Source organism: Physeter macrocephalus, chromosome 21 (genome assembly GCF_002837175.3).
Source record: "Physeter macrocephalus isolate SW-GA chromosome 21, ASM283717v5, whole genome shotgun sequence".
NCBI classification, from domain to species: domain Eukaryota; kingdom Metazoa; phylum Chordata; class Mammalia; order Artiodactyla; family Physeteridae; genus Physeter; species Physeter macrocephalus.
In genome coordinates, this window is record NC_041234.1 from 109,494,202 (window position 1) to 109,517,762 (window position 23,561).

The 23,561-nt window shown below is 42.5% G+C and overlaps 1 protein-coding gene and 1 pseudogene across 1 annotated transcript; one reads left to right on the top strand and one right to left on the bottom strand.

Annotated features, from left to right (window-relative positions):
• Positions 1-11,443: 11,443 nt before the first annotated feature.
• LOC112066138 (40S ribosomal protein S27-like) lies at positions 11,444-11,699 on the bottom strand (annotated as a pseudogene).
• Positions 11,700-16,963: 5,264 nt separating this feature from the next.
• Positions 16,964-18,114, top strand: LOC102988741 (heterogeneous nuclear ribonucleoprotein A1-like). The gene has a single exon (XM_024128137.3). The coding sequence runs from the start codon at positions 17,060-17,062 to the stop codon at positions 18,020-18,022; it is 963 nt and encodes a 320-aa protein (XP_023983905.1). The 5' UTR covers positions 16,964-17,059; the 3' UTR covers positions 18,023-18,114.
• The last annotated feature ends 5,447 nt before the right edge of the window (positions 18,115-23,561 follow it).

Below are 23,561 nucleotides of genomic sequence, written 5' to 3' on the forward strand. Positions count from 1 at the left end.
TGGAATCTAAAATAGTCAAATTGACGGAAGCAGAGAGTAAAATGATAGTTGCCAGGAGTGTGTCTGTGTGTGTGTGTCGGAGGAGTGGGGAGATGTTGGTCAACGAGTTCAAACTTTCAATTATGCAAGAATAAATTATGGGGACCTAATGTACAGCAATATGAATATAGTCAACAATGTTGTACTGTATACTTGAAATTTGCTAAGAAGGAAGATCTTAAGTGTTCTTACCACTAAAGAAAGGAAAGAGAAAGAAAGAAAGGAAGGGAGGGAGGGAAGGAGGGAGGGAGGAAGGAAGAAGTAACTATGTGAGGTAATATGTTAATTAGCTTGATTTTGGCTATTATTTCAAAATGTATTATGTATATCAAAATATCGTCATACACCTTAAATATATATAATTTTTGTCAACTATACATCAGTAAAAATGGGGATATCTGTAGAAACAGCTTGTCAATTTTTTCAAAAGAACCTTCCAGGATTTTATTTTATTATATGATCTAGCAATTAATTTGGGCAGAATGAACATATTAATCATATTTAATCTTTATCCAGCAATTTTTACACTCTTCAAAGTAGAGCTCACGTACATCTGTTATATTTTTCCTAAATTATGTTATAGCTTTGATGCTATTGTAAATAGAATTGTTTGCTTAAATTTTTTCCCAAATGTTTTGGGTCACTATAAATATATACTACTCTTTTTGTAAATTGAGTCATGTCAACTTGGTAGACTCACTTATTTGTTTGAAGAATGATTTTGCAGATTCCTTAGAATTTTCTACATAAACAGTCATGTTGTATGCAAATACAGGTGCTTTTAAATTTTCCTTTCTAATATTTACGCCTTTATTTTACCTTACTGCACTTGCTAGGATTTCCAGAACAATGTTCAATGGAAGCGGTGAGACTGGGCATCTGTGCCTAATTCTAAATTTAGGGGAAAGTATTCGTATTTCATCAATAAATATCATGAGACCTGTAGCTTTTTCTGTATCCAGTCTGCTGAGGTTTTGTTGTTGTTGTTTATCGTGAACAGGTGTTGGATTTTGTCAAAATCTTCTTACTCTGTTGACATGATCATACTTTTCCCCCTTTTCCCTTTATTCTTTTAATATATTGCTGGTTTCGACTATATATTTTGTTAAGGGTTTTTGCATCTATGTACACAAAGTATATCGATTTGCAGTTCTCTTCAAACCAATTACTTTGCAACATTTTGGCATCAAGGTTTTGCTGCTTCATAGAAAAATGTATGAGGTGTACCTCCTCCTCCATTTTATAAACAGGTTTGTGTATGATTAGTGGCATTTCTTCTTTAAATATTCACCAGTGAAAATTCACCAGCATCATCGTCCAACTTGCTGCTCAAACTCAAAAGTTATCTGAGATACTTCACTGTCAGTGCAAAGTGATGCCTTCCAGCCCTTGAGGTCTGTGAAGAGGGAGCCAGAGGCCCAGAGTATGTGTTTTAAAAGCTGTTCCAGCTGCTTTAAACAGCTGCTTGTCAACGCCTTCCTAAGATATAGAGCAGGATGTAAAAATAAAAATAAGGGCATAAACAGATCGGTTTTATGATGAAAATGTTGCTGTGGAGTAACGATTTATCAGAGATCTCTCATCAGTGTCAAAATAGCCCAAGGTGACCTAAGTGTGACCCACTACCTTTGCTGTTTACACAGTTTCCGTTGTTTGCGCAGTCTTGCCTTTGTATGCGGCTGAGGCTTATATTTAGCTCAAAAGGTCTCAGAGAATTTATACATCAATTAATTGTACCACAGACTTGTTCCCTAGCTGTTCCTCATTTAGTCAGAATGGATCAGCCTTTTCAGGAGTTCGGACACGCCCAGACTTAGGCCCAGCTGATTTATTATAATCTGCCCATCAGTTCCTCTCTTCCCTGCTGGTGGGCTGTAGGAAATATTAGACACCAACTACTGCCAACATTCTTGATATTTACAAGCGAGCATTTAGGAGGATATAAACTTTTAAATTATACATGCCAGTTTTCGTGAACAGATTTAAAAGGTGATCAGTGATCACAGTGATCAGGATTAAATGGCAAAATGCTAGCACAAAGAATTATTTATTCCATACAGTTCGACATCAAAATACAGTGCCTTCAGGAAGCTTTTTTTTTTTTTAAACTACCATCAACCTGATACCAGAACTCATCCCACTCCCCTGTGAGAGCTTCCTCTGCAATTGGCTCGGGCCTGGAGTCTAGGGGTTCAGGAGCATCAGAGCAATGGCAATCATTTTTTGATGAAGGCTTCCTCCTCCAACAAAACTAGCAAATTTGTTTTCCCCCTGTGAGATTTTTCCCACAGATTCTCTGTAATAATTATGACAGCACTGAATATAAAAATTCATATTTACGGGGCTTCCCTGGTGGCGCAGTGGTCGCGAGTCCGCCTGCCGAGGCAGGGGACACGGGTTCGTGCCCCGGTCTGGGAGGATCGCACAGGCCGCGGAGCGGCTGGGCCCGTGAGCCGTGGCCGCCGAGCCTGCGCGTCCGGAACCTGTGCTCCGCAACGGGAGAGGCCACAACGGTGAGAGGCCCGCGTACCGCAAAAAAAAAAAAATTCATATTTAAAAACACTGAAGTTTATATTTCATGTAAGATGTTCTCATTTCTGTGTATGTTTTAGCATAAATTAACACAAGCAATATAGGCACATGGTTAAAAGAAAAATAAAGGACCTTGTTGTTTATCCACTTGGCTGTACAGCAGAGATTGGCACAACGTTGTAAATCAACTATACTTCAATTAAAAACAAATAAATAAAGTACCGCAAAAGGGCCTATTTTGAAAAGTGGGTCTCCTCCCATGCTAGACTTTCCAGTGGCCACTATTTCAACAATTTCCTATGTCCCCTTCCAGTAATTTTCAATGTTGATATACAAATATGTATAGATGCATCCTTTTAAATCATAAGTGGGAACACACCACACAAGCTATCCTGGACCTTGTTTCTTTTCACTGAATAACACCCTGGCAAGAGCTCCATCATCACCTAAGTCCAATTTCCTCATCTCTTCTCTAGATTTCTGCTGTAGCACGTTTAATTGAAATTCTTATCGAGATAACTGAAGATTCCAGGCAGTTGTAAGAAATACAGAGAGATTGCTTGCTCACCTTGCTCAGTTTACCCAAATGGCAACACGCTACAAAACTATAAACCAGGCTATTGACATTAATATAATCCACCAATCTTATTCCGATTTCCCCGGTTTTAATGGTTCCCATTTGTGTGTATGTGTGTGTACGTGTTGTATTTAGCGCTACACTTCTTTTTTCTTTCTGTGTAAGTTTGTGCATCCATCACAAAAGTCAAAATACTGAATAGTTCCAAGGACACAAAGATCCCTCCTGTTGCCATTTTATAACCACACCCACTTCCCTCCTGCTGCCCACTCTCCTGTCCCTGATTCCTGGTAACCATAATCTGTCCTTCATTTCTAAAATTTTGTCCTTTCAAAAATGCTATAGAGGGACTTCCCTGGTGGCGCAGTGGTTAAGAATCCGCCTCTCAATGCAGGGGACATGGGTTTGATCCCTGGTCCGGGAAGATCCCACATGCCGTGGAGCAACTAAGCCCATGCGCCACAACTACTGAGCCTGCGCTCTAGAGCCCGTGAGCCACAACTACTGAGCCTGCATGCCACAACTACTGAAGCCCACGCGCCTAGAGCCCGTGCTCCGCAACAAGAGAAGCCACTGCAATGAGAAGCCCGCGCACCACAACAAAGAGTAGCCCCTGCTCGCCGCAACTAGAGGAATCCCACACACAGCAACAAAGACCCAATGCAGCCAAAAATAAATAAATAGAACTTTTAAAATGCTATAGAAATGGAATCATGCTTTTTTAACTTTCGGGGATTGGCTTTTTTTCCACTCAGTGTAATTTCCTAGGGGTTCACCCACGTTGTTGTGTGTTTCAATAGTTTATTCCTTTTAACTGTTGAGTAGTAGCCCATGGTATGGATATGCCACAGTTTCTTTAACCATCACTTGTTGAAGGACATCTGAGCTGTTCCCAGTTTTTGCCTATTAAGAATAAAGATGCTATGAACATGTGTGTACAGGTTTTTGTGTGAACATAAATTTCCAGTTCTCTGGGATAAATGACCAAGGGTGCCCTTGGTGGGTTATATGATAATTGCGGGTTTACTTTTGAAAGACTCTGCGAAACTAGTTTCCAAAGTGGTTGTACCATTTTGCGTTCGCACACCAATGTAGGAGTGAGCCAGTTTCTCTGAATCCTCACCATCATTTGGTGTTATCGCTGTTTTTGATTTTAGCCATTCTGATAGATGTGTGGTGATGTTTCATTTTGGTTTTAATTTGTATTTCCCTGACGGCTGATGATGTTGGACATCTTTTCATGTGCTTATTTGCTATCTGTATGTCCACTTTGGTGAAATGTCTCTCCATGATGTCTCTCGGTCATTTTATAATTGGATTTTTTGTTTTTTTGTTTTACTGCTGAGTCTTGAGAGCTCTTTATATATTCCTGATACTAGTCGTTTGTCAGATATGTTGTTTGCAAATATTCTCTCCCAATCCATAGTTTATCCTCTTCACACAGACTTTCACAGGACAAAATTTTTAATTTTGATGAGGTCAAATTTTTATATTTTTCCTTTTATGGATCATGCTTTTGGTGTCAAGTCTAAGAACTCTTTGCCTAGCCCATGTTCCTAAATATTGTCTCCTATGTTCTTTCTAAAGCTTTTATAGTTCTATGTTTTACATTTAGGTCTGTGATCTGTTTTGTGATAATTTTTGTATAAAATATGACGTTTAGGTGAAAGTTTTTTGTTGTTGTTGTTTTTTGCCTGTGGATGTCCAATTGCTCCAGCACTGCTTGTTGAGAAGGCTATCCCTCCACTGAATTACTCTAGTACATTTGTTAAAAGCAACTGAGCAGATGTGTGAGGGTCTATTTCTGGATTCTTGATTCTATCACACTGACCAATGTGTTTAGCCCTCCACCCACCAATACAACACTGTCTTGATTACTATAGCTACAGAGTAAGCCTTACTATCAGGTAGAGCAATTCCCCCCACTTTATTCTTTGTCAATATTGTTTTATATATCATAGGGCCTTTCCCTTTCCATATGCTTGGAAAAAAACGTGCATTCTGTTGTTGTTGGACAGAATCTTCTGTATATGTCAATTTGATCCTGATTGGTTTATAGCATTGCTCAAATCTTTTATATCTTTGTTGATTTTTGTGAGGAAGTTCTCTCTGTTGCTGAGAGTGGAGGTTTTAGAGTTCCCAACTATAATTGTGGATTTGCCTATTTCTATTTTCAACTCCATCAGTTTTTGCTTCATATATTTTGAGACTCTGATTTTGGGTATGCACACCTTTAGGACTGTAATATTTTCCTCAGTGATTGATCCTATTATATAATGTCCCTCTTTGTAGCGATTATTTATTTATTTATTTAACTTATTTATTTTTGGCCATGCCACGCGGCTTGCACGATCTTAGTTCCCTGACCAGGGATAGAACCTGTGCTCCCTGCAGTGGAAGAGTGTAGTCCTAACCACTGGACTGCCACAGAATTCCCTGTAGTGATTTTTTAAATTGGAAGTCTATTTTATCAGATATTACTATAGCCACACCTGCTTTTTAAAGTTAATATTTGCAATTTACACCTTTTTCCATCCTTTTACTTTCAACTTATTTATGCCATTGAATTTACTTATGACATTCACAAATAGTGTTGAGAAGGAATTTAAGCCACTAAATGCTTACATTAGAAATAAGCATAGGTCTCAAATCAAAAAAACCTCAGTTCCTACATCAAGAAACTAGAAAAGCATTAAAGTTTTGTAAGGAGTATATATTTGTGTCGTGTTTTTTTACTTGTGTAATCTTTGTCTTTGAATTGTTGTATTCACACCCTTTATATTTCATGTAATTATGGATATATTAGCACTTGAATTTGTTGTTTTATTATTTGTTTTCTTTTTTTAATCCTTCTGGTTCCCATTCCTCTGTCCCTCTTTTCTTGCCTTCCTGTGGGCCAGTTAGACATTTTTTTAATCCCGTCTTGATTCATTAAGTGTTTTTGCGTCTCTCTTTGTGCAGTTTTCACTACACAAGTGTAGTAGTTGCTTGGTGTATTACTTTATAAATATGTACCTTACAAAAGTTTACTGGTATCAACTTTTTACCATTTCAAATGTGGAAACCTCACTCTCGGTTAGGTCTCTCTACCCTCCCCACTTTTAAATATCATTATTTTGAGTATTAGATGGTGTTATTATATTGTATTTAATCACTAATAATGTTTTATAAAACTCCTGAGGAAAACAGTTTACTATATGTACCCAGATTTCTGCTCTTTCCATGGTTCCTTCTTCCTTCCTGATGCTTCAAATTTCGTTCTTTTATCATTATCTTCCTGTTTGAAGAATTTCCTTTAGCCAATATTTAATGGCATGTCTGCTAGTGAAAAATTCTTTTAGTTTTCCCTTGCCTGAAAATGTTTTTGTTTTCTCTTCATTCCTGAAGGATACCTGAAACAGAATTTGCTGTTGACAATTCTTTTCTCTCAGCATTTGAAAAATGTTGTGTCACTTCTGACCTCTATGTTTTCAGATGAGAAATACATTTTTGATTTGGTGTGCCCCTCTAGGTAATATGTCATTGCCCTCAGGTTGCTTTTGAGATGTTTTTCTTTGTCTTTATTTTTCAAAAGTTTAATTAGGATGTGTCTTAGCATCTTTCTTTGATTTTCCTATTTATGGTTCACTCAGCTTCTTGGGCCCTCAGCTTTGTGTCTTTTGCCAAATTAGAACTTTGCAGCCATTGTTTCTTCAAATACTCTTTCAGCCTCCCTATGCCTATCCTTTTGAGGCACCAATTATACAAACATTGGGATATTTTATTATCCCACAGGTCCCTCGGGCTCTGTTTCTTTTCAGTCTATTTTCTCTCTGTTGTTCGAAATGGGTGGCTGCTGTGATTCTGTCCTCAAGTTTATGTCCTCTGTCATCTCCAATCTACAATTAAACCCATTCAGCAAGTTATTTATTTCAGTTATTGGAATTCTCAGGTCTATAATTTCCATTTGGTTCTTTTTTATGACTTCTACTTTTTGCTGAGATCTTCTATTTTTTCATTTGTTTCAAGAGAATTTGTAATTGATTGCAGAAGCATTTTTATGATAGCTGCTTTGAAATCCTTGTCAGATAATTCCAACATCTGATTCATCTCAGTGTTGGCATCAGTTGATTGCTTTTCCTCATTCAAGTTGTGATTTTCTGGTTCTTGTTATGATGGGTGGTCTTCAAGTGTATGTCGGACATTTTGTTCATTAATTTAGGACTCTGAGAACTATGTAATTCTTTTATTTCGGCAGGCATTCACCCTGTTTTAGTTTAGCATACAGGTCTTGACCTAATTTTGTGGGCTGTGGTTCCAATGGCATTTTGTTTTCAGAGACTCTGTGGTGTTTTGTTGGTCGGCTTCATTTATCTGGTGCCCCCGGGGCTTCCTGTGTTTCCGGCTGCTGATGACTGAGGGTTTCATACGGTCAGGCTACCAGGTGCTCCCACCCAGTGGGGGAAGGGAAAGTTATGTTGAGATTCCCTTACTGATGCCTGCAACTGCTCTGGTGTCTCTGGGTAGGGGGTAAAGACATTTTTAACTATGATGATAAAGAGGTTTCCAAGATCTGGCCGTTTGCCGTTGACTGGGTGCCTCCCGCCTGCCCTGGTGTCTCCGGTGCATTAGGACAAACGTGCTTCCCAGACTGGGCCTCCGTCAGCCTTTATAAAAATGTTTTTTTTTAATTTTAACACTTCTATGGCAGGATAATTTACATAATACAAAATTCATCTATTGTAAGCATTAAAAAGTGACTTTTTCGTAAAGTTATAGACTTTTGCCATCAGAACCACAATCCAGTTTTAGAACATTTCCCTCACCGCAAAGAGTTTGCTCCTATATGTTTACAATTAATCCAGGCTCCCACCCCTAGCCATAGGCAACCACTGATTTGCTTCAGGTCTCTGTAAATATGCCTTTTAGTGGCATTTTAATAAAGGGAATGGTACAAAATGTGGGGGTTTTTTGTGCCTGGCTTCTTCCGCTTATCACAATGTTTTTCAGGTTCAGCTATGTTGTTGCATATAATAATTGTGAATAATATTCCATTGACTAGATATGCCACATTTTATGTACTATGTGTGTATTGATGGTCGTTTGGTCTTTTGGACATCATGAGTAATGCTGGTATGAACATCTGAACGCCTGTGTTTGTGTGGGCACATGTTTTCATTTATCTTTGGCAGGTTTCTACGAGTGAAATTGCTGAGTCATATGTTAAGAGATCGACGAGCTGAGTCTAAAGTAATTGGACCACTTTTACATCCTCACCACCAATGTATGAGGATCCCAGTTTCTCTGTCTGATGAGTTACTTCCGTTATACCATATTTTAATCATTTAAACATCATTTCTTTTAGTTCTTTGAACATATTTATAACAGTGGCTTTGAAGTTTTTTGCACTAAATTCAACATCTCAGCCAACTCAGAGTCGGCCTCTTCGGCTGCTTTCTTCCTGAATGCCGTTTCTCTGAATGTCTCATAATTTTTTGTTGAAAACTGGATATTTTCAACAGAAGTGTAGGAACTGTAGGTTGATTCCCTGGAGGCTGTTGTTTGGCTGTGTTTTATTAGTTACTTAGTTAGTTAACAGACTTTCTAGATTCATTGAGTAAAGTCTGTTGTCCCTAGAGCCTGTAGCCACTAATGTTTTCACTCAGGTTTTTAAAAATTCTATGTTTTTAATTTTTATGCCTGTCTCTTAGGGGTCACCCCTGTGTGTCAGCATATCTTTGTGAGCAGCCAATGACTGGCTAGAGGTTGTGCTTAAAATTCTTGAGACACGGATGCAAGAGGGAGGGGATTGGGGATTATATGTATACAAATAGCTGATTCACTTTGTTATACAGCAGAAACTAACACAACATTGTAAAGCAATTATACTCCAATAAAGATGTTAAAAAACAAAATCTTGCGACGGTAAGTCTTCCACCTCTTGCGGATGGATTTCTGTGTGGGTTGGAGGTTACATACAAAGTTCAGGCAGTTTACAAGTATGTCTCAGCTTCTACTTTCTGCCAGGCCCTCTCATGTCTCCTCTGTCACACACAAAGCCTCACATTTGACCAGGAACTTAAGGAGAGCAAGGACTCTCCCTGCTCTCTCAGCATTCGGGCAGCTTTGAGCGTGCGCATGGCCTTCTAGACTGCCACAGACACGTGGGTGCTGAGCAAGGTCCCCCATGGTTGTCTCATTTTGTGGATTTTCCGGTTAAGTTGAAGGCTAGTCTGTCAGTCTAGCTAGGCAGGCTGTGACACTGCCCTTCCTCCATTCATTTGTCACCAAGATCGGTTCTGTTTCCCACAATTCCTAGGAGCACGGGGGTTTTTCTGCTGCACTGCAAACCAAGTCAAGCCACCTGTGGCAGCAAAGTTGTTGCTTGTACAGCTTGTCCTACCATAATAGAGAGGCTGTGCTGATAGATGGAGGGGAGACAGGAGTAGCCCAGACTAAAAAGCGTCAAATTCCTACTGTTCTCACCTGAGGTTCAGTAGTTTTTCTTAAAGAAACAATTCTCAGCTTATTATATGCCCTTTGTCGATTTCCACAGTCCAGAGACGGGTGTCTTGTCAGTTTGGTCCCGGTCTATAATCGCTTTTAGGGAAGAATATTCGCCGACCTCCTTTGGCCATCACCTACTATAGCCTTTAATGCTTCTCTCTGCTGCACTTCTTGCGCTGTCACATTTCAATCCTTACGAAGCAGCCAGATCATATTCCTTCCCTACTTACAACACAGCACTGGTTTTCCACAGCCCTAAAAATAAAATCCAAACTCCTTAATGTGGCCTGCCGGGTCCTGTATGATCTGGCCCCTGCTAGCCCCTCAAATCTCCTACCACTCTCCCACTGCTGCCCCCAGTCTGCCCACAACGCCTGAACCCCGGTTCCCTTCTTTCTGTCCCAGCAACATACGTGCTCTCCCCTTCTCGGTGCACTTGTACTTGCTGTCCCCCCACCCGCTGAAATGCACAATGACTGCCTTCTTCTCATCACTTAGATCTCACCTCCTTGGAGAGGCCTTCCCGCTCCACCCAAGCTGAAACACCCCCGCCAATCCCAGAGCTCCATTTCATTTTATTCACTGCACTTACTGCAAGCAGTAATGACAGCGTTGGTGCTAGTTTATTGCCCAAGCCGAACCTTCCAGTGACAAGCTCCGTGAGGGCAGGGTATTTGTATTCCCTGGCACCTAGAACTGTGGCTGACACGTAGTAGGTGATGGTTGGGCATTTTTAATATATACATTTTAAATATATATATTGGATATCTTTCCATATTTTTATCATTTTTGTAACGGCTGCATATTTTCCCACTGTGAAATGTACTACCGTTGGCTCCCTTGAACATCGTATTACTGTAACAACTCAGCGTCACATGAGTTATGGGAATGGACCTTGGAATCAGACAGACTTGGGTTCAAACCCTGGATTTACTACTTACTAACTATGGAATTTCATACCAGTTCTTAATCTCTCTGTGTCTAACCCAGTTTCTTTTCTGAAATAATAGTATCTGCCTCACAGAGTTGTAGTGAGGATTAAATGACAGGATGTAAGGGGCTCGGGATCGTGCCATGCTCCCCGGAAATGGAAGTGAAATTGCTCTATTTTGCTTTCGCCTGAAGTGGCAAAGTCCCTCCCTAGTGCTTTCCCCTCCCTGGCAATCCTTCGCAAGAAAGACATAACCCAGCCCAAAGAGACTAACTGAACCGCTCCCTTCTTTTTCATGTGACCCTCCCTTTGTACAGACTCTGATGGAATCTGGGAGCCCTGCACTCTGTCTGGGAGCAGCGGTACGTGCCCAGTGAAGAGGATGAGGCTAAGGATGCACCCAAGCGCATTAGTTGAATAAATGGCAAAACGGAGACTGAAAAATACCTTCTGACCCTCCTGCCAGAATTAGAGGACTGGGGAGCTCCTGGGACCCCGGGAAATGGTGAAATAAAATGAGAGGAACTGGTTTGATTGAAATTTTCCCATGAGAAGGTCAGCCACACTCCAGCCACCACTGTGACTTGTGCCCCTGGTGTTTGGAACCTTGTTCTTAAATCAGGAGAAAGGTGAAGCAGCAGCGGACTAGCTTACTTATCAGGAAGAAAAGCGGCATGTTCTCTGGACTCTGAAAATTTATGTTCTTGGCTTTTGCCCATAATCAAAAAGTACTGACAAGCTGACACCAAAACAGGAGGTCACTGTTGTATACCTTACAAAATTAAACATCATTACCTTATCTTGATAGATCAACTAGAATTACACAACCAATAAGGCTTTCTGCGATATCACCCGCATTCAGGAAGTTGCGGGGATCATTAATGTTGCTTTCTTCTACATGAACACCCTTCTGTGAGCCTGGCCTTTCCTCCCATCAGCTGGCACAACTCTGTTGAACAACCTACACAAAGCACCACCATGTGGGAATGGCTACAAACCCTGGCAGTCCTGCAGCAACCTGGACATTTTCCATCCATAAAATAAGAATTTGGACTTTGAATGAGCCATTTCTTTTTATGTTTTTTTCTCTTCCTCTTCCAACGATGAATGTAGTAAGTCTCTAGCTAAAGGCATGTTGATTCTTTCGCAAGCCCCGCCCACCCATCTCTCTCGCTGATATTCTAAATATATGTCTTGTGTCCAGATGGGAGGGGGGATGAGAGGGATATAGGGACAAACAGATATTTATTTGATTTACATCTTATCTTGCAGTAAACTGACGCTGCTGGAAAATGAAATTTGATACCTCAGATTTTTCTTAAGCACAATCTTATAAAAACAGAAAAAAGAAGTCTATTTTATATGTGGTAATACTATTGACAGAAGGTTAACGCCAGATAACAAAAGCTGAATAAATTTGGCTTCCTGTCATGTAACCCAGATGTGGTAGGCTCTCCCCTTTTTGACATAAAAGGCATCCTTGCCAACCTAGCGCAGCACCAGGGGACTCAGTTTGATTGTCTCTTGCACCTGAGCACTTGTTTGTGATGTCTTCTCCTGCAGGTAAACCAGTAGAGGCACCCCTTAATAATCCAACTGTCAGGGGGATGCCTTTCCAGCACCATCTTCTTCTGAGCAATGTCAACCAAACTATAACATATGCAGACCCATGACATCCCTTCCCTCCAACCTCAGCACAGCGCACACCAGATTACAAGGCGAGAATACAAAATTCTTTACTGAAGAGGGAGAGAAAGAGAGAGTAAATGGAAGCCGTGGTCTTTTGTAACCTAATCACAGAGACTCCAGTCACTTTTGCCATATACTGTTCATGAGAAGTGAGTCACTGGGAATTCCCTGGCAGTCCAGTAGTTAGGACGCCGGGCTTTCACTGCTGAGGGCACGGGTTTGATCCCTGGTCGGGGAACTAAGATCCCGCATGCCACGTGGTGCAGCCAAAAAAAGAAAAAATAATAATGTGGGGATCCATGGAGCCATTTTAGAGACTGTCTGCTACATGTGATACTCAGTGAAGGGGCTACTGAAACCCAGGGAGAGAGGGATTATCTTTTCAATATATGGTGCTGGGTTAATTGCATATCCATATGGAAAATTAACCATGACCCTCGAATTGTATACAAAAATTAACTTGAGATAGATAGTAGACCTAAATGTAAAAGGCAAAGCAATAAAACTTCTAAAATAAAGTATCAGAAAATGCCTCCATGACCTTGGGTCAGGCAAAAATTTCTTAGAGCATAAAGAGTACTAACTACAGATGAAAAGATTGATAAAGTGGACTTCGTTACAATTACGAACTTATTAATGAGTTTAATTAAAATATAAAAAAATAGTATATTAGCTTAATTAGCACTAGCTACTAAAACAAACAATGCAACAACGGTTTATTTCTCACTCACATTACAGTCGAATGTGGATTAATTCTCTTCCAGGCAGTGACTCAAGGACTCAGAGTGCTTCCATCTGGTGGCTTCAAGGTCACACTAATGTTATCCAGACAGGAAACAGGGGAAAGAGTTCGGAAGAGGCAAACTGGACACTCACCCATCTAGGTGTACAAGTGACACATGTCATTGCCACTCAAACTCCATAGACTAGAACTAGTCCATGGCCAATCCAGCTGCAAAGGGATGCTGAGACGTGTAGGGTAGCTCGGGGCTATCCATGAGTACTAACAGACTCTGCCAAGAAGAGGAAACGGAAAACAAACTACTGATCACTTTGGATACTGTTACTACTTTAAGTTGAAAGAATTTTGAAATGGACACAGAAAAATAAATGTGAAGGAAATAAATGAACTACTACCTAAATGAAAACATTTAGACATTCAGGTCATCTCCTGCTCATCCTGATTTGTAAAGATCCTTTTTCTGCCATCCTGACCACTGAGACCACTTGAAGGATTTACATTGGACAGAGCAGAAAGGTACTGGCAAGAAAGAGATGAATAAATCCTGAAGATGAGAGGAAAGAACAAGACCAGAGTCAGCAGCACAGGCTAGGTTTGGGGAAGGTTTTGGAGAGGTTGAGAAAGAAAAATGAGAGAGTTTGAGGCATCTGCACTGGGGGTAAGCAATTGAGAGAGAAAGACAGGGAGGAAGAAGTTTTAGAAAGAACTTCATGGAGGTGTGACAGACACTGAGATTGGAATGGGGACCTTTGGATCCTTCTGAGACAACATCTATAATGCTAATTACATGGTTTTTTACATCTTTTTCTTTTCTTTTTTTTTTTTTTTTTTTTTTTTTTTTTGCGGTACGCGGGCCTCTCACTGTTGTGGCCCCTCCCGCAGCGGAGCACAGGCTCCGGACGCGCAGGCTCAGCGGCCACGGCTCACGGGCCCAGCCGCTCCGCGGCACGCGGGACCTTCCCGGACCCGGGCGCGAACCCGCGTCCCCTGCATCGGCAGGCGGACTCTCAACCACCGCGCCACCAGGGAAGCCCTACATCTTTTCTTGATGTTCAGAATATTCTTTCTCTGACTGTGACTTTGTGCCCAGACTGGTCAATAGGTAGATGAGCTTCATAAAGGTTACGTAAATTTCTTTAGAAAATTCTGACAAACACTTGCATTAAGTGCCTACTTTCAAGAGGTGATAGCAAAGTAGATGTTGTGTGGAATGACTGCATCTGCTTCCACGTGGCTATAAGAGCATTATGAACCACGAATGGGGCTCTTATGCCCAGGAACTTAAACCCCCACTGGATGTCCTCCCACTGATACCAGCAACTGATGCTTCAAATGGTAATTTTAACGTCAAAATGAGAACAGCCAGGGCACCTCTACTGGGATGTTAATGAACAGTGGGAAAGGCAGATAGAAGCAAGCTGATGTGTAAGAAAGAGCAGTATCTTTGGAGTCAGGCAAGCCTGAATTTTCATCTGGGTTTATTAGTTAAGCTATATGACACTGGACCAAGTATTCAAGATTTCTGAGTGCCAATTTCCTCCTCGGTAAGATGGTAGGAAGGGCATTACCTCACAGTGTTAGGGCAGGGGTGCTAAAGATCATACGTATGAAGGACTCAGCACGATGCTTGGTGAAGAGCAAGTATTTAATATACATGAGAGCCCTTTGCCTTCCACCTCCACTTTCTGGATGCCAAAGTTCAGGGAACGAGATGAGTAAGGCTTTGCGTAAGAGATGGATGATAGGGAGAATGTTCCCAGGACAAGAACAGTACGAGGAAAGAACTGAAGGTGAGGAATGATCATGGCATTTGCTGAAAAGAGCAGAGACTTTGTGAGGGAAACTACAGAAGACAAGAGTTGCACAGGGCTTACCAGACCGCCAGGCCCTTCACGGACTGGCCCTATGACCTCTCCATCTTCACCTTATACCATACCCTCGTCTCTGAATTTCACCAAGAGCAGCCCTCTCTCAGTTCCTTGAATATTCTGTGCTTTCTCTTACACCTCTCTCCCACGGGGCCTCTGCCGATGCTGTTGCCTCTGTCTGGAATGCTTCCCCCATCTCTGCATCCTTTACTGTTCGTTCCTATTCATCCTTTATATGTTAACTCAAATGTCAGGCCAGCCTTCCTTGAAAACCTCAACTAAGTCAGACCTGCTCTGAAAATAATCTGTAACTTTCCCTTCTATCACTAATCACGGTTTGGAATCATCTATTACTTTGGGTAATTCTTTATTTGATGTATATACCCCCCCTCAGTGGGCCATCATCGTATCCCTAACATCTAGGGCATAGAAAGCCCTCCATAAATGACTTTTCAATGGATGAATGAACGAGTACATGTCTTCTGATGGGATTAAAAGTCAATCTTGTCGTTCAAAGGTCTCGCCAATAGGCTCTCCGGCGAAGCAATGACAGATTGGTCTGGACTACCCATAAATGTCCCAAATCTCCAGCCCGGAGGCAGTGCCCCATTGCAATCTTCTTTGCAGGCTGAGAGTTGATGGATAGCTCTCTAGTAATCCCTTTTGTATCACCTAGCTGTGTGTGCTACCTGCGAAACTGGTCTCAAAAACTGAAAGGTAATTTAGACTCACTCCCTAAATGCTATACCAAGTGCTTTATATAAAGGACTCAAAACCTCTGCTTAAATGCTTGCTTTCTGAGCAAGGGCTCTCTCTGCTGACATAAGCCAATAAGAATGGCAATGTGGAGGTAAAGCCAGAAGCACCAACTTCAACTCTTTTGCTACTTTCCAACTTGTAAATGATTGGTTTGGAGTCTTATTCTGTAGATCCCATAGGGAAGGCCTAGAATCAGTTTACAGAATGACAGAAGGTTGTAATTCACATAAGAAACAATTTATCAGAACTGCTTCAAGATGAAATGGTTGGCTACTGTATAGCACAGGGAACTATATTCAATATCCTGTGATAAACCATAATGGAAAAGAATATGAAAGAGATTATATGTATGTATAACTAATTTCTGCCATAGAGCAGAAATTAACACATTGTAAATCAATTCTACTTCAATAAAATAAAGTTTTTGTAAAAAAAGATTGAATGGTTGGGACTGGAAAGCAATGAGTTCTCTGTCACTGGAGGTATTCAAGAAAAGACTGAATAACCCCTTTACAAAATTACTGCATATCAGATGGGGAGGAAAAAGAGAAGAGCCCTGAGATTCTTCCCAACAGTGACACTGGGAGATTCTGAAATGGGTGTTCTTTGAGCTGTCTCTCTAGTCATGCGGAATGGGTTTACACTGAATCATCTCCTCTCTTCCCTGGATTCCCTTGACCCCAAGAGTCCTCTGGCCAGGATTGGGGTAGAGTCCGCGGCCAGGAAACATAACGAAGTTAATACTCTTACAGAGACTGAACCCATGACTTTGGTTCTCATTAGCTCCGTCCTCTAACCCCCCCAACTTCACAGGCACATTTCCGATAGGCAGCAGCAAAATTAACGAGAGAGACAGAGAGAGAGAGAGAGAGAGAGAGAGAGAGAGAGAGAGAGAGAGAGGGAGGGAGGGGGAGAGCACCTCACACCAGGCAAAGTGATGTAATCCAATGACAACTATTTCATCATGATAACTTTGTACTCCTGTTTAAGAATGAAGTTTTCAGGGGTGATAAAAATTAAAATGCTGGTTTTGAAGTATTCTGAGTGAGAAATTTTCTATCAAAGCCAGAGGAAATGTTATGCAAAAGGATTTGCAGCTTCCACCATGACAGACATAAATCTCACATATTAATAGATTTGACCTAGTTGCAATCATAGCTTCATTCTCCTCTTGTCTCCCTCCCATGTTTATTCTGTATTTGGCTAGCTCACTCTGAGAGTCCACAGGATATCCGTGGATATGCAAAAAGAATGAGAAGTAGGCAGTTAGCATGATAATAAACAGAAATGAAAATAAACTGGGCTCGAAGATCTTTCAGTGTTGCTAACGACTTTAAATTATTAGGGAGATACGTGCGGTAGATTTTACTCCTTTCTGCTGGTGGACGCCGCCGAGTAAGCATCGCTGACGTCTTCCCCCCCGCTCCACTGCCGTCATGTCTAAGTCAGAGTCACCCAAAGAGCCCGAACAGCTGCGGAAGCTCTTCGTCGGAGGTTTGAGCGTTGAAACAACCGATGAGGGTCTGAGGAGCCATTGTGAGCAGTGGGGAACGCTCACAGATTGTGTGGTAATGAGGGATCCAAGCACCAAGCGCTCCAGAGGCTTCGGGGTTGTCACGTATGCCACTGTGGAGGAGGTGCACGCGGCCATGAGTGCAAAGCCACGCGAGGTGGACGGAAGAGCTGTGGAACCAAAGAGGGCCGTCTCAAGACAAGATTCTCAAAGACCTGGTGCCCACTTAACTGTGAAGAAGGTTTTTGTTGGTGGCATTAAAGAAGACACTGAAGAACATCACCTAAGAGATTCTTTTGAACAGCAGGGGAAAACTGAAGTGATGGAAATCATGAGTGATCGAGGCAGTGGCAAAAAGAGAGGCTTTGCTTTCGTAACCTTTGATGACCATGACTCCGTAGACAAGACTGTCACTCAGAAATACCACACTGTGAACGGCCACAACTGTGAAGTAAGGAAAGCCCTATCTCAGCAAGAGATGGCTAGTGCCTCATCCAGCCAAAGAGGTCGAAGTGGTTCTGGAAACTTTGGTGGTGGTCGCGGAGGTGGTTTTGGTGGGAATGACAACTCTGGTCGTGGAGGAAACCTCAGTGGTCGAGGTGGCTTTGGTGGCAGCCGCGGTGGTGGTGGAGATGGTGGCAGTGGGGATGGCTACAATGGATTCGGTAACGGTGGAAGCGATTTTGGAGGTGGTGGAGGCTACAAAGATTTTGGCAGTTACAACAATCAATCTTCAAATTTTGGACCCGTGAAAGGAGGAAACTTTGGAGGCAGACGTTCTGGCCCCTATGGTGGTGGAGGCCAATACTTTGCCAAACCCCGAAACCAAGGCGGCTATGGTGGTTCCAGCAGCAGCAGTAGCTATGGCAGTGGCAGAAGGTTTTGAGTACTGCCAGGAAACAAAGCTCAGCAGGAGAGGAGAGCCAGAGAAGCGACGGGGAAGCTACAGGTTACAACAGATCTGTGAACTCAGCCAAGCACAGTGGTGGCAGGGCCTAGCTGCTACAAAGAAGACATGTTTTAGACAATACTCATGTGTATGGGCAAAAAAGCTCGGGGACTGTATTTGTGACTAATTGTATAACAGGTTATTTTAGTTTCTGTTCTGTGGAAAGTGTAAAGCATTCCAACAAAGGGTTTTAATGTAGATTTTTTTTTTTTTTTTTTTTTTTTTGCACCCATGCTGTTGATTGCTAAATGTAATAGTCTGATCATGACGCTGAATAAATGTGTCTTTTTTTAAAATGTGCTGTGTAAAGTTAGTCTACTCTGAAGCCATTTTGGTAAACTACCCCAACAGTGTGAAGTTAGTATTCCTTCAGGGTGATGCCAGGTTCCATTCAAAATTTATTTACAACCTGCTCTGGTGGAGAAGCTATTGTCTTCCGAAACCTTGGTGTAGTTGAACTGACAGTTACTGTGTTGTGACCTGGAGTTCACCGTGAAAAGGGTCACCCGAGCAAAGTCATGGAGTTTTTTGATTATTAATATGATTGCTGGCGCATCCTATGCAATATATCTAAATTGGATTATGGTACCAGATATAGATGGGAATGCAGCTTGTGTATCATCCATTATCATGTGTAATAAATAAACAATTTAATACCCTCAAAATAAATAAATAAATAAATAAATAAATTATTAGGGCTTGCAAATTATTAGTCTTTATTACTCTTGCTGTCTCCAATTTAAGATCATACATTAGATTATCTCATTACATAGTTAGACCTTCAATTATGCTTGATGATGGCAAATATGAAAAGGCATTCACTGGGCTACCTGTTGAATTTCCTATCACCCTCCCCTCAACTAAGGAAGAGCTGTAATGAATCTGCTTAGCAAATCTCTTTGAACTTTAGAGTCACACAGGAACTCAGAAAGCATCTAACTCAGAAATTCTCAATTTTCCCATGAACACCGTAGAATCTGAGGAAAGCCACAGACACTTTTTCAGAACACTGCACATACGTATTTACACACACACACACACACACACACACACACACACACATATATACACAATTTGCATACAGTTGCCTGGAGCTTAGAGACTGCCATGAAGCCCATCCATGGAGCCCAGATTAAGAAATGTTCCCATGCAGACTTTTCCTTTGAAAGACAAGGAAGCTAAGTGTAAAGACCTATCTAGATTGATCTTCCCAGAGATGCTGTCCCAATTGCAATCTGATTTAAAAAGACAATTCTAAAAAGAAACTGAAGACATGAGGTTTAAGAGATGTCACCTGGGGCTTCCCTGGTGGCGCAGCGGTTGCGCGTCCGCCTGCCGATGCAGGGGAGCCGGGTTCGCGCCCCGGTCCGGGAGGATCCCACGTGCCGCGGAGCGGCTGGGCCCGTGAGCCATGGCCGCTGGGCCTGCGCGTCCGGAGCCTGTGCTCCGCAACGGGAGAGGCCACGGCAGGGAGAGGTCCGCATACCACAAAAAAAAAAAAAGAGATGTCACCTGATTTAAGAAACACTATGAATAAACTTTGAGAGTCAGGAGTCATTATAAAATGTGGGACGTGCATATATATCTTCTAAGTGGAATATCATTTTTACGTGACATGTCCAAAGAAGAACAACGGCCCTTCGACCTGCTAAACTTGCTACACATTCTTTTATTTCACACCGTCATGTATATTTTAACATATAAGTCTACACTTTCCTTCCTGCTAGTTTCTTTTAAAATTGCAGATATCAGTTTAATTATATTTTCCTCCCGTTCTAAGGAAGGCCTACAAAGGTGCTGTTTGTATGGTTACCTGTTTGTCTATTTGCTTGAGGAAATAAATTTAGTGTGGACCCACTGATACATGAAAAGGTTTTCACCTTGCAGTTGAGCTTCTTGAAGAGCAAAGTGAAGATTTACACATTGTCCAAACCCTGGTTGCTTCCATACTCTCTGCATTGGAATTATTTCCCTGGGGTACCTTTTTATTAGGGTCAGCCACAGAATGTTACCTGCAGAGGCTGCTATAGACCAATGTAGCTAGAGACCAAGCGCTTACCCAAAATTCATCATCTGTGATTCTATCAAATCCCAGTTATCCACAGAGTCAGGTGAAGGCTATAGGACCAAACACTGACGCCAGGAATCAAAGACAGCATCACCTGTGGGCTTCCACAAATCCTCGCTTTCCTTGAGTATAATGGAATCCACTGAGCTACGGTATGTCCTATAAACCTGAAAGCAAACATTGCCATCCCAAAGGCTAAGCACAGATCCAGGTGAGAATATTGACGCTAACAGATTGGATGCCATAGAAACTGAGATAGACCTAATTTAAGCAGAAGCCATTGCTATTTATTTATTTATTTAGATCAGCCTTCTAAACCTAGAGTGAGTAAGAGGTTAGGGGCCTCTAAAAATAACATGTTTGTAATATTTAAAACCACTGGTGTTTTTCTGAATGTAGGGCAACAAATCTCAAATTCTATCAATACTTGCCACTTCTCCTTTGTAGTGAAACACTGGGGTCTGGGACTATGAAATTCTTGAGGTTGGGCTTGAAAATTTTTTTGGCAGTTGGTGGAAATTGCAAAAATGCTGAGTATTCCCAATCTTCACCCACAGAATTATGTACTTTTATAGCTGAAAGTTATCTTGGAACCGGTCCAATTCAGAGATGATCTGACTACATACACGACTGATGAACGTGTCTGCTCACTTTTCTCCAGAGAGAAGACATAACCAGGTGAGTGGTGGTTTTACCTGCACTCATGTGAACAAAAGGTTGATTTGGTCCACAAAAGAATTAGCAAGAGTAGATCCAACTGACTAGGAAAAAGGGAACAATTTTCAGTTTTGCCGAGTTTTGATTTTCTGGATGTTGACAGTTCTTGCTCTTGGTAGCCTTGACGTGAGCCTCAGGACAGGGAGGGCAGACAAGCAAACAATCATACACGGAGCATCAGGTCAGCACACCACACTCCAGTCTCTGTCAGTGGCCTGGCAAGTGCCAAGGCCAAGTCAGAGTCAGAGCACAGGCAGCCTGTCCTCAAAAGAGACTAGCCTGTCCTCAGACTAGTGAAGGGGGACATCCAGGCATACTTCTGGGCACATCTGACAGTCTCATACTGTGGCCAAGCCATCCCCACATGGCTCGGTGTTTATTTAGCATGTGGACTGTGGCGTCAGCTCGGTGTGAATCCTGGGTCTGCAACTACTTGGTCTGTGACCGTTGGCAAGTTATTTAATATATTTGTGCCTCAGTTTATCATCTGTAAAATAAAGATAATAGAACCAACCTTGGAAGATTACAGTGAGGCTCAGAATGAGATAATACAGCTGTGACAGTTAACCCTTAGTTGCCTCACAAATTGAGCACGTAGGCACACAGCACAACAGCTGACCTAGAGGAGGGGCTTGATGTCTGGCAACTATTATTATTTCTCCTCTTTAGCATGGGGTGCAACCTTTTCTTACCAGCCCAGAACACTCACTAAATCACGTGGCCCTTTGGACAGTAGTCTGGACCCTGCCAAGTGTACTGCTTAGGAGGCCAATGCCATAGTATACCAGTATTTTATCCATGTAAGTGTGGCTCATCAGTGTCACAGCCCTGACTTAGGGACACAGGTCAACCCTCAGCAGCAGTTTTGGTTTTTTTAAATTTTATTTATTTTTGGCTGCGTTGGGTCTTCGTTGCCGTGTGCGGGCTTTGTCTAGTTGCGGCGAGCGGGGGCTACTCTTCGTTGTGGTGCGCGGGCTTCTCACTGCGATGGCTTCTCTTGTTGAGGAGAACGGGCTCTAGGCACGTGGGCTCAGTAGTTGCAGCACACGGGCTCGGTAGTTGCAGCACGCGGGCCCTAGAGCACGTGGGCTTCAGTAGTTGTGGCGCGTGGGCTCAGTAGTTGTGGTGCGTGGGCTCTAGGCACGCGGGCTTCAGTAGTTGCGGCGCGCAGGCTTCAGTAGTTGTGGTGCACAGGCTCAGTATTTGTGGCTTGTGGGCTCTAGAGCACAGGCTCGGTAGTTGTGGCTCACGGGCTCTAGAGCGCAGACTCCGTAGTTGTGGTGCATGGGCTTAGCTGCTCTGTGGCATGTGGGATCTTCCCGGACCAGGGCTCCAACCCGTGGCCCCTGCATTGGCAGGCGGATTCTTAACCACTGCGCCACCAGGGAAGTCCCCAGCAGCAGTTTTAGTCACTTCCACTTCCGGGTCCACACCCTCCCCTGGGCCTCAGCCTCCTCATTTACAAAATGAAGGGGTTAGGGGTGAAGATCATCTCTAAGGGCCCTTCCAGCTCTGACACTCTAAGTCTTTATGGTTTTATACCTAGAGATATAGACGTGTAGAAACATCATGTTCTTGAGATTTTTAAAGAAGTGATAGAGACACAGACAGGGTTGAGGTTAGTAGAGGTAGTGATGAGTTCAACCCTTAGGAATAAGTGATAGAGAAAAGAGTTACAAAACTGCCATAGGAACGTCTAAGTAGGGAGCAAGGAAAGGGGTATATGAGAATTAACAACCCAACCTCAATCAGTTTCAGTGAAGACAGGAGATGCCTGCTGCTGGTGGGATATTGACCTGTCTCCACTCATCTCACCCAAAGACATGGCAGACCCCTGACAACACAGAGCCGTGGGCCACGTCTGCCCTACTGAACACTCCCTGACTGGGATCTTGGATGGGGGAGATCTGACCAAGGCCAAGGGTTTGTTATAGAAGAAACAATGCTCCATGCACCAAGGCCAATTTGAATGTAAGTTTACACACTGTAGTTCTTGGCATGAAGCAAGAAACAGATTTGTTTGAACAGAGCAGTATTTCTATTTGCAATCATACCCCCGTGTGCTGCGATCCTATTAATTCTCACAAGCCAAGGGACTCTGGAAGGCCATCTTCTCTCCAGAGCAAAAGCATGGTCCCGAACACTCCTTGAAAAGCCACTACCTATTTTAAGGTGGAGGGAAGGAGATCAGATCTGCTCCCCACCAAGAGTAGGGCAGAAGAAAACAGTGCATCCATTAACAGGAGGCAATCTGGTATGGCGGATAAAAGCATGAGCTCTGGAGCCAGATGGCCTGGGTTTTCCTCCCGAGTCTGCTGCTTCTTAGCATGTGACCTTGGGCAAATTATTTAACCTCTCTGTGCCTCAGTTCTTCATATGTAGAGTGGAAGAAATAATTGAGCCTAGTTCATAGAATTGTTGGGAAAATTGAATGAGTTAATATTTATAAAGCAGTTATAACAGTGCCTAGTGCTTTTTAATTGTCTACTAAACAAAATAATCTTTATATGCCTGGCACCAACTAAAGTATCTGAAGGTCAATAGCAATTTAACGGCTTTTCTCCTTTATTAAAAATCTTCGGGGCTTCCCTGGTGGCGCAGTGGTTGCGCGTCCGCCTGCCGATGCAGGGGAACCGGGTTCGCGCCCCGGTCTGGGAGGATCCCACGTGCCGCGGAGCGGCTGGGCCCGTG